This window comes from Barbus barbus, assembly GCF_936440315.1.
Source record: "Barbus barbus genome assembly, chromosome: 28".
Classification (NCBI taxonomy): domain Eukaryota; kingdom Metazoa; phylum Chordata; class Actinopteri; order Cypriniformes; family Cyprinidae; genus Barbus; species Barbus barbus.
Window position 1 is genome coordinate 14,330,435 of NC_136756.1, and position 13,834 is coordinate 14,344,268.

General features: G+C 35.9%; 1 protein-coding gene across 1 annotated transcript in view; it reads left to right on the forward strand.

The window, feature by feature from the left end:
* Positions 1–13,834, forward strand: part of ipo11 (importin 11) — a 170,908-nt gene that overhangs the window by 18,214 nt on the left and 138,860 nt on the right. Inside the window, exons 4-5 of the mRNA XM_079383422.1 lie at positions 2,048–2,120; positions 6,918–7,121. Coding sequence (XP_079239548.1) covers positions 2,048–2,120; positions 6,918–7,121 — 277 coding nt within the window. The remainder of the gene's footprint in view (positions 1–2,047; positions 2,121–6,917; positions 7,122–13,834) is intronic.

Below are 13,834 nucleotides of genomic sequence, written 5' to 3' on the forward strand. Positions count from 1 at the left end.
ACTGGAAGGAAGAAATTGGGTAGGACAATGTGCACAAGCAACAGGGATGACCGCAAGCTTGAAAATACTGTCAAGCGAAGCCGATTCAAACACTTGGGAGAGCTTCACAAGGACTGAACTGAAGCTGGAGTCAGTGCATCAAGAGTCACCACGCTCAGACGTCTTCAAGGAAAAGGGCTACCAAGCCACTTCTGAAACAGAAACATAGTCAGAAGTGTCTTACCTGGGCTGTGGAGAAAAAGAACTGGACTGTTCTCAGTGGTCCAAAGTCCTCTTTTCAGATGAAAGTAAATTTTGCATTTCATTTGGAAATCAAGGTCCCAGAGTCTGGAGGAAGAGTGGAGAGGCACAGAATCCATGTTGCTTGAAGTCTAGTGTGAAGTTTCCACAGTCAGTGATGATTTGGGCTGCCATGTCATCTGCTGGTGTTGGTCCACTGTGTTTTCTGTGCCAACTACTAGGAAATTTTAGAGCACTTCATTTCCTTCTGCTGACAAGCTTTATTGAGATGCTGATTTAATTTTCCAGCAGGTCTTGGCACCTGCCCACATTGCCAAAGGTACCAAAAACTGGTTCAATGACCATGGTGTTAATGTGCTTGATTGGCCAGAAAACTTGTCTGACCTGAACCCCATACATAATCTATGGAGTATTGTCAGAGGAAGATGAGAGACACCAGACCCAACAATGCAGATGACCTGAAGGCCTCTATCAAAGCAACCTGGGCTTCCATTACACCTGAGCAGTGCCACAGGCTGATTGCATCCATGTCACACCGTATTGATGCAGTAATTCATGCAAAAGGAGGCCCAACCAAGTATTGAGTGCATATTAAATGAACACACTTTTCAGAAGCCTGACATTTCTGTTTAAAATATCCTTTTTTTATTGATCTTATGTAATATTCTATTTTTCCGAGACACTGAAGTTTGGGTTTTCATTATCTGTAAGCCATAATCATCAAAATTTCAAGAAATAAGGGCTTGCAATATTTCACTCAATGTGTAATGAATCTATAAATATAGGCAGCGGCTATTTGCACTAAGTGTAAATAGCGATAGATGCTATTTACACTCGGTGTAAATAGCAATTAGATGCTATTTACACCAAGTGCAAATAGCATATTTTTTTAGTGACAGATGCTATTTACACTAAGTGCAAATAGCGATGGATTCTATTTACACTATGTTAAAATAGCAAGATTTTCTGCTATTTATACTACTTATTGCAAATAGTGGCAATTATCTGCACCTCAGTATTGTAGTACATTATAAAACAGTATGCAATAATAATGTACTGAGTGTAAATTATAATTTTAATTAAAATTTATTAAATGGATGCCACCTTATTGGGACAATAAAGCCCTCCCTACACCTACCCGATACTTTATTTTCAACGTTTTGATTATTTCCTTCATTTTTATTGAAAATAAATGCCTTTCTGATGCGATATGAGATTTGAAAAAATGTTTGGCAAAAGGTGGGCTCGAACTCGGGTCGATCGCGTCAAAAAGCATGCACCTTACCATCTACGCCACTGAAACTGATGTTGAGCTGACTTCTTTTTTTATTGTTGACTAACTCAATCACACGTTAATGGGCGGAGTTAGTGTAAATAGCCTTTGCCAACAAGATGGGCTATTTGCACTTAGTGTAAATAGACACTCCGTATAATATATGGGTTTCACTTTCTGAAATGAGTGAAAAAAATATTGACCTTTTTCATGATATTCTAATTTTTGAGATGTACCTGTATAAATGCCTTTGCTGTTAATTAATGCATCTTTGATTAACAAAATGAACAAACAAGCAAACTTTTGCATGGTAGTGTGATTGAGGATATCAGGATATCTTGTTGACACCTTTTTTTTTTGTGAAACATTTTGCTTGAAAAGTGTGCTTGGGCTATCTATATTAAAAATAAATGTCACTTGTATTGATATTTTTTCTTTACCTAATGCTATGACATTCATACATTTTTAAAAGTGACCTGAGTGATCAAGTACTTTTTGTCTCGCACATTCTGTATTTCCCTCTTTCTTCTCAAGTGCTCTCTCTGAAGAGGAGAAGTCATCTCTCCGTGCAGGTCTCATCACTAATTTTAATGAGCCAGTCAACCAGGTTAGTGTGCACATACCGTTACACACACACACACACACACACACACACACACACACACACACACACATACACATACACTTGCCACATGAAGAGAAATACAGTTCATTACCTAACCATATGCTCTACCTGTCCTGTTTATGATCAGTCATCCAATAAAATGAACTATCAGACATGACTGAGTACAATTAAACTCCTCTGTTTAGTGGGTAAGAGTCTGAGCTGTGATTCTAGTGAAAGATCAATGGGGCTGGAGTCGAAAAGCACTTAAACTCTGTGTTGTTGAGCAATCCTGGAGACATTGATTTTTTTGGGGGCAATTTTATACTGTGCATTAATTCGACCCTTGAGTTTGAATAAAGCCTGATTCATTATAAGAAAATCCATTATAATAAAGAGGTGTGACATCCATGGATTTGAATCAACATCTGTTTCTCTTATAATAACAGTAGATGTTTCATTTTTAAATGTAGTTTTAACTAGTAACTCTGGTAATAAACGATAAGCTAAGAGGAATGTAACATTTTTCTTATAGGTAGATGCTGATTTTGAGGGAATATGGACAATAACACAAGCAATTATATTGACAAGTAAAAAAAAAAACATATTTTGAAAGTCCATTTAACATAATATTTTTTCCTCATTTGTTTCTGTGTTCTGCAGGGGTTTTGGATGAGTTAGTATTACACACTATTGGTTGATTATTGGCTAATGACTGTGCTCAATTCTTATTGTGAAGTAACGTCACAGGCACATGAAAATTAATTGTAGCCTTAAATGTGCTTTCTTATTATAGACCATGGCTGACACTGCTCGAATTGCTTGAGACTTGCATACATTAGTGGGTGAAGTAGATGTAGTACACAAACACTACCCTGTTATTTCCATATTGGATGCAAATTGAAAATACAAAAGTAAATTAATAATAAAATACAGAAATAAGTAGTGAAGTGTTTTGCAGAAATTGCAATAATGTTAATATATTATAAATATTTATTAACTGGAAGAGCATGCTGGTAGTAACACCAAGGTCATGGCAAGTTCAGTTCTCAGGAAACGCACATAATAGTGAAATTTATACATTAAATGCACTGGAAGTTGCTTTAAATCAAAGTTTAAGCTAAATGCATCAATGTAAATGAGAATTTATTTGGAGATGCATAGAATGCACCCCTAATTATTCCTATTATTACAAAACAGATCACTTGACTGGAATATTTTGGAACTTTTGTCTAATTTGCAATTATAATCTTAGTTAGAACATTTCTGTGTAATTTGCATTGAGTGTTAGATAATCAGAACAGATAACTGCTTTGCCAAAAAAAAAAAAATGAACAAAACAAAAACAATTGTGTGCTTCACATATACACATGCAGTTTTTACATATTGTGTTTCTGGCACTGAAACAGTTGCCTTCAAACTTCTCTCTCTATCTCTCCATCTCTATCTCTCTCTCTCTATCTCTTTATATGTATACAGTGGGGAACAAATTATTTGATCCCCTGCTGATTTTGTATGCCCACTGACAAAGAAATGATCAGTCTATAATTTTAATGGTTGGTTTATTTGAACCGTGAGAGAAAGAATAACAGCAAAAACTCCAGGAAAATGCATTTAAAAAAGTTATAATTAAGTATTTGATCCCCTATCAATCAGCAAGATTTCTGGCTCCATGGTGTCTTTTATATATGTAAGGAGCTGAGATTAGGAGCTTTCTTAATCTCCCCTTGTTACCTGTATAAAAGACACCTGTCCACAGAAGCAATCAATCAATCAGATTCCAAACTCTCCACCATAGCCAAGACCAAAGAGCTGTCCAAGGATGTCAGGGACAAGTTTGTAGACCTACACAAGGCAGGAATGGGCTACAAGACCGTCGCCAAGCAGCTTGGTGAGAAGGTGACAACAGTTGGTGTGATTATTCGCAAATGGAAGAAACACAAAATAACTGTCAACCCTCGGACTGGGTCTGCATGCAAGATCTCACTTCGTGGAGTTTCAATGATCATGAGAACGGTGAGAAATCAGCCCAGAACTACACAGGAGGATCTTGTCAATGATCTCAAGGCAGCTGGGACCATAGTCACCAAGAAAACAATTGGTAACACACTACGACGTGAAGGACTGAAATCCTGCAGCGCCCGCAAGGTCCACCTGCTCAAGAAAGTACATGTACAGGTCCGTCTGAAGTTTGTCAATGATTCAGAGGAGAACTGGGGGAAGTGTTGTGGTCAGATGAGACCAAAATCCAGCTCTTTGGATCTCCACGTGCACGCGGCTCACGTGGTTATTTACATGTGAATGGCGCGTGCCGTGAGGGGGCGGGATCGCATTAGAAATAATTAATTAGACAGGACAGACTGAACATCGTGTTGGTTTCATACGGATTACTTTATCACAGAATGTTTGTTTTAGATAATACTTACTTTTTCGATAATACTTTTACATTTAAAAGTAGACACTTCAAGCTTTCTATAGAGATAACTCCCATGTTTCTGTGTTGAGTATTTGCTGAGTTACACTTCATTTTAGTGACGTGTTTCTAAAAGCAGTTCGCAGAGATGGAGAAGACGGAGCGCACACCCAGTTTTTCTTTTTTTTTCCAAAACCACAAACTTTTGTTGTAATCGTGAGTGTACACAAAAAAAGTAGACACTTAACCGTTTCGATTGATGTATAACACTTATTTTTTGTGACCAAATTTAACAGAGTATTTTTAGTTTATTTTGCACTGATCTTAAAAAAACCAAGCTGGTATCGCCAGCGATACCGTCAACCCCAGAGGGTTAAGGTCCTGGAATGGTCTAGCCAGTCTCCAGACCTTAATCCCATAGAAAATCTGTGGAGGGAGCTGAAGGTTTGAGTTGCCAAACATCAGACTTGAAACCTTAATGACTTGGAGAGAATCTGGAAAGAGGAGTGGGACAAAATCCTTCCTGAGATGTGTGCAAACCTGGTGGCCAACTACAAGAAACGTCTGACCTCTGTGCCAACAAGGGTTTTGCCACCAAGTACTAAGTCATGTTTTGCGACGGGGTCAAACACTTGTTTGACTCATTAAAATGTAAATCACTTTATAACTTTTTTGAAATGCGTTTTTCTGGATTTTTTTTATATTATTCTGTCTCTCACTGTTAAAATAAACCTACCATTAAAATAATAGACTGATCATTTATTTGTCAGTGGGTTAACGTACAAAATCAGCAGGGGATAAAAAAAAAAAAAAACCCACTATGTTTCTTTTTTCTATATTCTATCTACTTGTTTTCTTTAAAAAAAAAAAAAAAAAACTTGCTACTTGTACTGCTTTAGGCTAACTGAGACTTAAAAACTGAGACATAAAGCTTGCATGTTGTTGCTCTTTTGTTGGTTTTGATTGCTTCCATCGTCCTTATTTGTAAGTCGCTTTGGATAAAAGCGTCTGCTAAATGACTAAATGTAAATATGTGTGTGTGTGTGTATGCATGGTATGTATGGTATGTATGTATGTATGTTCCCCTTCATAAATATTGGAACAGTAAAGACAAAATTGCTCTGTTGGCTGTAGAGTCAAGACATTTGCAAATATGATTAAAAGATGAATATGAGACAAAACTACAGAATGTCACATTTTATTATTAGCCGTTTCAACACATACATGTTTTACCAAATAAAAAGAACAGCACTTTTAGAGTTCATCCCACTCATTGATGTGAGCATAAGTATTGGGACAGTTGAACATAAGGCAGATATTAAAGATTAAAAGCTATTATTTAGTTGCAGATCCCTTGCGCACAATCACAGCAGTGAGTCTGTGACCCATAGACATCACCAGACTCTTGGTCTCATCCTTTGAAATACTTTTCCCAGCCTTTAATGCAGTCGATCCCAATTGTTGCTTGTTTTGAGGAGTTTCTGCCTTTACTCTCCTCTTCAGCTGGTGAAATTCATGTTCAATCGGATTTAAATCTATAGCTCTAATTAAATTCCTCATTTCTTTTAGCATCCAAATTGCTTGCTTTTCTCTCAAAGCCAGCTCCCTCGTCTTCATCCTGGTTTGTGTGTGTCATCATCGAATGCAAGATTCAGAATGCAGAAGTAATGGATATAACTGATACGACACATTCCCTGCTTTTAATATCTGAAGAATTAATGCAACAGGACACAGCTGATCACTTAGAAAGACCTGTGAGGCAACTGTTCCAATACTTATGCTCACATCAGATAGACGGATGAAACTCTAAAAGTGCTGAACTTCTTAGCTGGTAAAACATCTATGTGTTGAATCACCCAATAATAAAATGTGACATTCTGTAGTTTTGTGTCATATTTATCTTTTAATCATATTTGTAAATGTCTCGACTCCACAGCCAACAGAGCAATTTTGTCTTTACTGTTCCAATACTTTTGGAGGGCTGTATGTATGTTATGTATGTATGTATGGTGATTAATATATTTTTGTCTCTCTCAGTATTGAATATTTGGTTACATGTAAAAATGGTGTAAAGTGAAATATGCTAAATTATAAGTCTCCTCCATTACATCCACAATGTCAAAGAGATTTAATTGCTGTAATTGCTGCATTAATGGTGGTAACACTTCTGCATTTGTGGATATTGGATTAATTAATTTAATTAAAATGGTTAATTAAAATCTCATAACCATTCAAGATGTGTTTGAAAGGGCTAAATGCCCACAGGAAGTGATGACTGTTACTTCAATAGTCATTCATTTCACATTTAAATGAATATTGATGTATTCACAGCCAGCTGTGAAATCTGCTGCTGGATGCATCCTTGAAATGTTGCTTTTATACTGCAGATCGCCACACAGATAGCAGTGCTGATCGCTAAAGTGGCACGCTTAGACTGTCCTCGGCAGTGGCCCGAGCTGATCCCTATTCTGCTGGAGTCTGTGAAAGTTCAGGACAGCCTTCAGCAGCACAGAGCCCTGCTCACCTTCTACCACGTCACCAAGACTCTGGCCTCCAAACGCCTCGCCACTGATAGGAGACTCTTTCAGGATGTGAGTAGAGCCTTCATGCTCCTTACCTTCAGCTGTCTTATTTTCTGCTCAACCTTTTCCTTAGGATTTTTTTTTCTAGTTGACTATTGAGTTTGTGGACATTGACTTTCTTGAGGAACTAGTAGTAAAGAGGAAGAGATTATCTGTTCATCTCTGCGCTGCTGCTTGAAATGAGGCATTTAGTAATCTGTCACGCCACATTAAAGAGCATCAAAACCACATTTATTGTTTGTATTTTGTGTTAAAATTTCACATTTCAGACAGAATTTCAAAGCTGAGGCATTATTTTAATTCGGCCCTACAAAACTATTTCAGCCTGAAATTTGAAAATGGCTGTTTTGGCTGAAAATGTTTGGTTGCCGAAATTGTGGTGCATCGCTATTATTTTTAGTTTTCTGCCTAATATAATTGCATGTATTACAAATAAATATATATATATATATATATATATATATATATATATATATATATATATATATATATATATATATATATATATATATATATATATATATATATATATATATATATATATATATATACATACATACATACACATACACACAATGATTTTGGAGCAAATTGTTATTATTATTGTTTTTTAACGCATGCATTATAATAATTGCTCAATATATATGGTTTAAATACAATACTAATAGTATGCATACATGGATATATTTATTAATATTCATAATTATTGTTATTTAGTTATTTATGTAATTTATTTAGTCTTTTACTTATTTGCTGGGCATGAGCCCTTTTCAACTTTCTTTGATTAGAGAGCATCTCATAGAGCAGCTTTCATTGACATGTACCATCATTCATCATTTTTTCTACTCGACTAGCTTGTGCCTCTAGGAGGCACTGTTCAGCTGTGCTCGTGTACACCCCCTGCCCCAGTTCACCGATCATCCCAGAAGATGTATGAGCACTCCTGTGTAAAATATCAGCAGATGTTTTGACTTGGAGCTGCATCACATTTCCCCCTTCTCTACATTTCATTAACGTTCTGACTGGCCGCAAGATAAGACACCTGTCCTTTCCCATGTTGCTGCAAGACTCATAATTTTGACAAGTGATTTATCACCAGCATTTGTTCATGTTAATGCAGGTCCTTTCTTCTCCACAAAGAAATCACTTTCATTTTTCATTTAACTTTCATTTGAAAACTCTTTTCTCAACATCACAATGTGAAGAGATTCTTTAGAACAGTGATTCCCAACTGGAAAACGGTATTACTTTGCTTTGTTAAACCTGTTAAACTTAAATCAAAACTTAGTGATATTTTTAAATGAGAGCCAGTTAAGTCTTGAGAATGTTTCTGCATGAGTTCCTCTTCAACTCCTAAAAGCTTATGCATCTCATTTTAGGGAAAAAAGAAATACTTGGGAAGTCTATTAAAGTCAATTATAGTAATATTGATGGTTTTATTATAATACATAATAATGCTGAATAATATCCAAAATAATAAGAGTAAGTGATTCAGTGTTGATGAATAGGGTTTATTGATGTGATTTTGGGGGTGCATGAAACGAACAAACAAAAAAACACTAGCTTAAACTAAATGATAAGTAATTTTTTTCACAATCCTATTTCTCAATTTACAAAGAATAAACTGAATGCAGAAAGCTCTGCAGAAGCATAAAATAAATATTTAACTGCACTTAGTTCACCCAAAAATTTAAACAAAAGGATATTTTGAGATGTGTCTCATGTGTTTTTAAATAAAAAAAGTCATTTGTCTTGATTACCAACATTCTTCAAAACATCTAATTTTATGTTCCACAGAAGAAAGTAGGTCTTGCAGTTTTGAAATAAAGGGTGAGTGATTGTTGACAGAGCATTAAGTCTGCTATTTGACATGCTGTTTGGACTTTAAAGACCTCTTGAGGACAGGTTACTTTTCATATAGACTCATAAAGCACTGTCCTGGCTCACTGTAGTAAAACAAGATTAATGAGTAGTGGGTGTGGGCAGGCTAAAAATACTGAATTGAGTGTCCATATGGGAACTATAGCCATCAGCCATAGTCATAAACAGATCTGATTTTATTGTGTTGGCATAAGGCTCACTGCTGGCGTCATATTAGCCTTTAGGTTTTCAGAGAGGAAATCCGTGACTCACTAATCCAAAGCAGAAGTGTGCTTCAGCACATCAGTGGACCTGCACAGTATGTTGTATTTATGAATGCACCACAAGTTCATTTTGAATTCATGACATTATGCATCTAAAGGTGTGACAAACACACAAGCTCCTCTCATCCAGGTGCTTGTCACATGGGATCTTCTGTGACTGTTGGTGATCAGTATGTACATTACATGCGCAGTTATATTATAGTCGCAAATAATTGAAAAATTCAGATTTAAATACAAACTATAGATTTGTGAACAATCCAAGTCTTTAAGTCTATAAAGATAAATATTTTCTCTAAACATCATGATGTTTAGATAGTCTTTTATGCACTCTTTTCTTCTACAAGAGTGTTTTAACATAACAGTAGCTGTTTTAATATCCAAAGGTTTAAAGTCATTGAAGTTCAGACTACACAACCAGCGTGCAGCTTCTGTTTTTTTAAACAAAATGCTAGTCTCTGTTTTATTGAGTGAGCATTTACAGAAAGAAAACATGTCTGAAGTTGTACATTGTGAAGCTGAAAGCAGTTGATATAATTGGTCTCTGAGTGCAAGGATTATTTAAAAGCCTTCGCAGTAACAAAGAAAAAGCAAAAAGTAGTGCAGCAAAAAGTAATATATTTTCGCTATTTGATTATAATATGAAAATAATTTGTGTATTTAGTTTTTTGCATTTGCTACATTAACATGGATCAGGCTGACTGTACACTTAAATGTAATATTTTTCATTAATCTGCAATACACTGAAAAGCTACGTTAAAAGTACTGACAGGTGAAATTAATAATTGATTATATAATTACAATGGCACCTGTCAAGGGGTTGAATATATTAAACAACAACTGAACAGTCGGGTATTGAATTTCATTTGTTGGAAGCAGGAAAAATGGAGTTTGACTGGGCCAAATAGTGATGGGGAGCAAAGGCTAGCCCGTCTGGTCGGATCACACCGAAGAGCTGCTGTAGCTTGAATTGCTGAAAACCTAAAGCTGGCCATGACAAAAAGAACACACAGTGCATCACAGTTTGCTGTTTACGGGAAGAAGGCAGGCCGGTGGATTGAAGCAGTTATTGTTATGCCCTGGGCAATGTTCTGCTGGGAAACCTTAGCTCCTGGCATTCATGTGCATGTACCAACTTCCTAGAGATTGTTGCAGACCATGTACACTCCTTCATGGCAATGGTATACGTTGCTCTCAGTGGTCTGATTCAACAGGATAATGCACCCTGCCACACTGCTGTAATTGTTCAGGAATAATTAGAGGGACATTGCAAAGAGTTCAAGGTCCTACCTTAGCCTCCAAATTTGGAATCCGATCGAGCATCTATGGGATGTGCTGGACCAACATATCTGACCTACACGGTAGGCAGTTGGTTTTAATGTTGTGGCTGATCAGTTTATATATTTCTATAGTTATCAGTTAGGGCTAGCATTTGGCCCAAAAAAAATTTAATATCAGTCGAAATCGATAATTAATACAGGCCGATTTTTTTTATTTATTTTTTTAGCCAGATTTTTTTTCTCCTAAATGAAAGTTGTATAAAGCACATAATTAATTGCGGTTTTAAACTACTCTGTAAAGTCAGAACATGACAAACACTAAGTTTTTGAATTCTCTTTTCCAGTGATTTTTCCTTAACAAAATAAATATCTTAATACAAAAAAATAATTTCTTGGTTTCTGCATATTCTAATGAGTGATGTTGTTTCAAATCATGAAATAGGTTTGTGTTGCCTGATTTTGATACACATCTTCAGCACAGTTTGCAGTGCAGGCTGCAATATTAATAACATAAAAAATTGTCTCTGAGAAATGTACATTTGACAGTAGCTTGAGCTGACGGTTTGGATGCAGATGTAAGTTTGTTCATTATCAAAAACAGTAACATCTGTAAAAATTGTAACACACATTTTTATTTTTTATTCTGACTCTTTGAGTTTTATTCAAATTAACCATTGGTCTTCCATAGTAGTATACATGTACATCATGAACCACATCAACCACAGTTAAAACCATATATATAGCACCTCAATAGCATAAATGCACAAATGTTATAGCGTAATCACTTAAATTTTATATTCCATTACTCCTTTAATACTGTCGCAAATTAGCTCAAAGTGAGATGAACATAATTAATCATAACTGGTTATCAATTCTTCAGAGAATTATAGCATTAATAGTACAAAAAAATGATTGTCCATACTGCGGATGAACAAGTTTTAATTGTCTATTGACTCTAAGGAAAATTATTTCTCTGGCCACGAAAAAGTATTTCCTCCCTAATACATTGCTCATAGAGCATGTAACAAAACCGGAACATTGAGGTGACCTCGTTCTGTGAGCAGCAGACACAGACAACCAAGTGTGAATACATATGAATGTTTATTAAACTACACTACAGGGGAACATGCAACATTGAACTAGACACAAACATACACACATTAAACATAGATGCCAACTCGAGAAAGAGAAAGGTCTGTGAATTATATGCAAATGTCCAAAGGCTAAAAGGGGTCTAAGACATAAAGTCCCAACGACCATCAAGGATCATAAGCAGATGTTACAATACATACATGTCTATATTAATAATATGATAAAATTCTATATGAATATTCCACATTTCTGTGACAATACTGTGGTGCAGTTACTACAGTAAATCCATAGTAAATAATGGCGATTTGTAGTTTGAAAACCTTATAATCGATATAAAAGATAGTATTGTTGCGCACAGTGTTTTTGTCAGTGCTGTTAAATCTGGCTTTACAATAGTTTAAATGATCAAGTCTTTTGTGTTCTTTGCTGAATTCTAGTGCGTCGCACAGGATCTCACAGCACTGTAACAGCTTATAGTATTCTTTTGGATTTGAATTAGTTGAATAAATGTGTTATAAATTTTGTCAAGTTTATTGTCAACAGACAACACGTACATTTAATAAGGTAATTATAAAAATGCCTATATAAAGATAAAATGCATCTAAAAAATCAGTCCCGGGGCAAATATTGCCCCTTTATGGAAATGTAAATTTCTGAAATGGTTTTGCATTACAGCGAGTAAAAGCTATATTATCTGGTCAGTTTTTGGTTTCAGTGTTTTAAAGTAGTATACAAGTACAGTTATATCATGTGGCATGTTTTCATTATGCTTCCCATCTGGTAAGAGAGATGTCATAGCCAAGCCCAGAGCGCTTATCCGTCCACGTTGTGGGTCCTGAACCCCTCAGCATCATATTCAGTATTCAACAAGCGTTCACTTGCATTTGGAGGCTCCTGGAACTCAGTAAATTTCTCCAGTGGTTGTATTGTAATGAGACATGCCAGGTGCTTTGCAGTTGATAACTCCCAAGTCTAGAGGCCCAATACACCTCAAAGCTCCAGAACAGATATTTCTTATGTAGAGATATAGGCATAGGCATATTTAATTGTATGCACATGTGACAATCTTCATCTGGAGGTGGGGAATGTGTGTAAACTGCAGCTGCATACTGTATTCCTCAATATTGGGAGAAAAGTTGCTTGTAATCTTTCTTCTAGCTAATGAATCGGCACAGAACAAGCGTCTTCTGTTAAACAGTGATATGAGCCACTGTGTAATGTGAGGAATTAACACAAATTTTCCCATCTGTCTTTGTAGGAAAGTTTTTTTTTTTTTTCAAATTGACTGTGGTCCAAAAAACATTAAGTCTACTTGGATATAAAGATGATGGATTGGCTTTGCTCACCACACCAATGGTGGCAATTTGTTTCAGGTAGTTTTGAGTCACTTTGAGGATTTATTTGCTAATAAAGTTTATGAAGTGAAATCTGCCTCTTTTCTGTAAAGATAACACGTAGCAAGAAGATGATTTTGAAAAATGGCATGTGCACTTTTTTTCGCTTCAACTTTTTTTCTGGACATTTTTCTAGTATGTTTTCTGTCTTATGTTACAAGTTAGTCTGCATTTATTGAGCGCTAGAGTGAATTTATGACTTAGGTGAAGAATAGATGAAATAAATCGTTATCAATGGGAGAAATCAGATTAACCTTGAGCACTGTGGAAAATGGAAACTGGGATGAGCGCTTTAATGACAGTGCTATAACAGCTACGTTTTCAGTATTTCATGTCAAACAAAGCATTGACGTGCAGAGGCCCAAAGTGTTGTTCAGCTTTATCAGGTACTTCACATAACTTGGTCCCTGTTTACAACTGGTATTAAAGAGCTATCTTGGGCAAGGAGGTCCTTGAGAAAAACATCTGATGGTATTCGCATTCATCTTAGTGCCAGGACATCTTCTACATTATATTGTAATATTGTGAAGTTTACAAAATTGTTTTTATTTGAATGGCTGTCATTGGAGAAAGCTGCACTTTTCAGCCAGATGGTGGCTAACAGGACCATGCTACATGCCTTGCTTTTGTTTAGTTTTTTGTTTAATTTGGGCTGTGTGTTTTTTGGTGGTGTTTGGGTGTTCGTTTTTGTTTTGTCTTGACTTGACAAGACTGTCATGTTTTTGTTTTGACAAGACTGTTGTTTGGTTTTATCTTGACTTGACAACACTTTTGTTTCGTCTTGACAAGACTGGCGTTTTGTTTTTGTTTTTTTT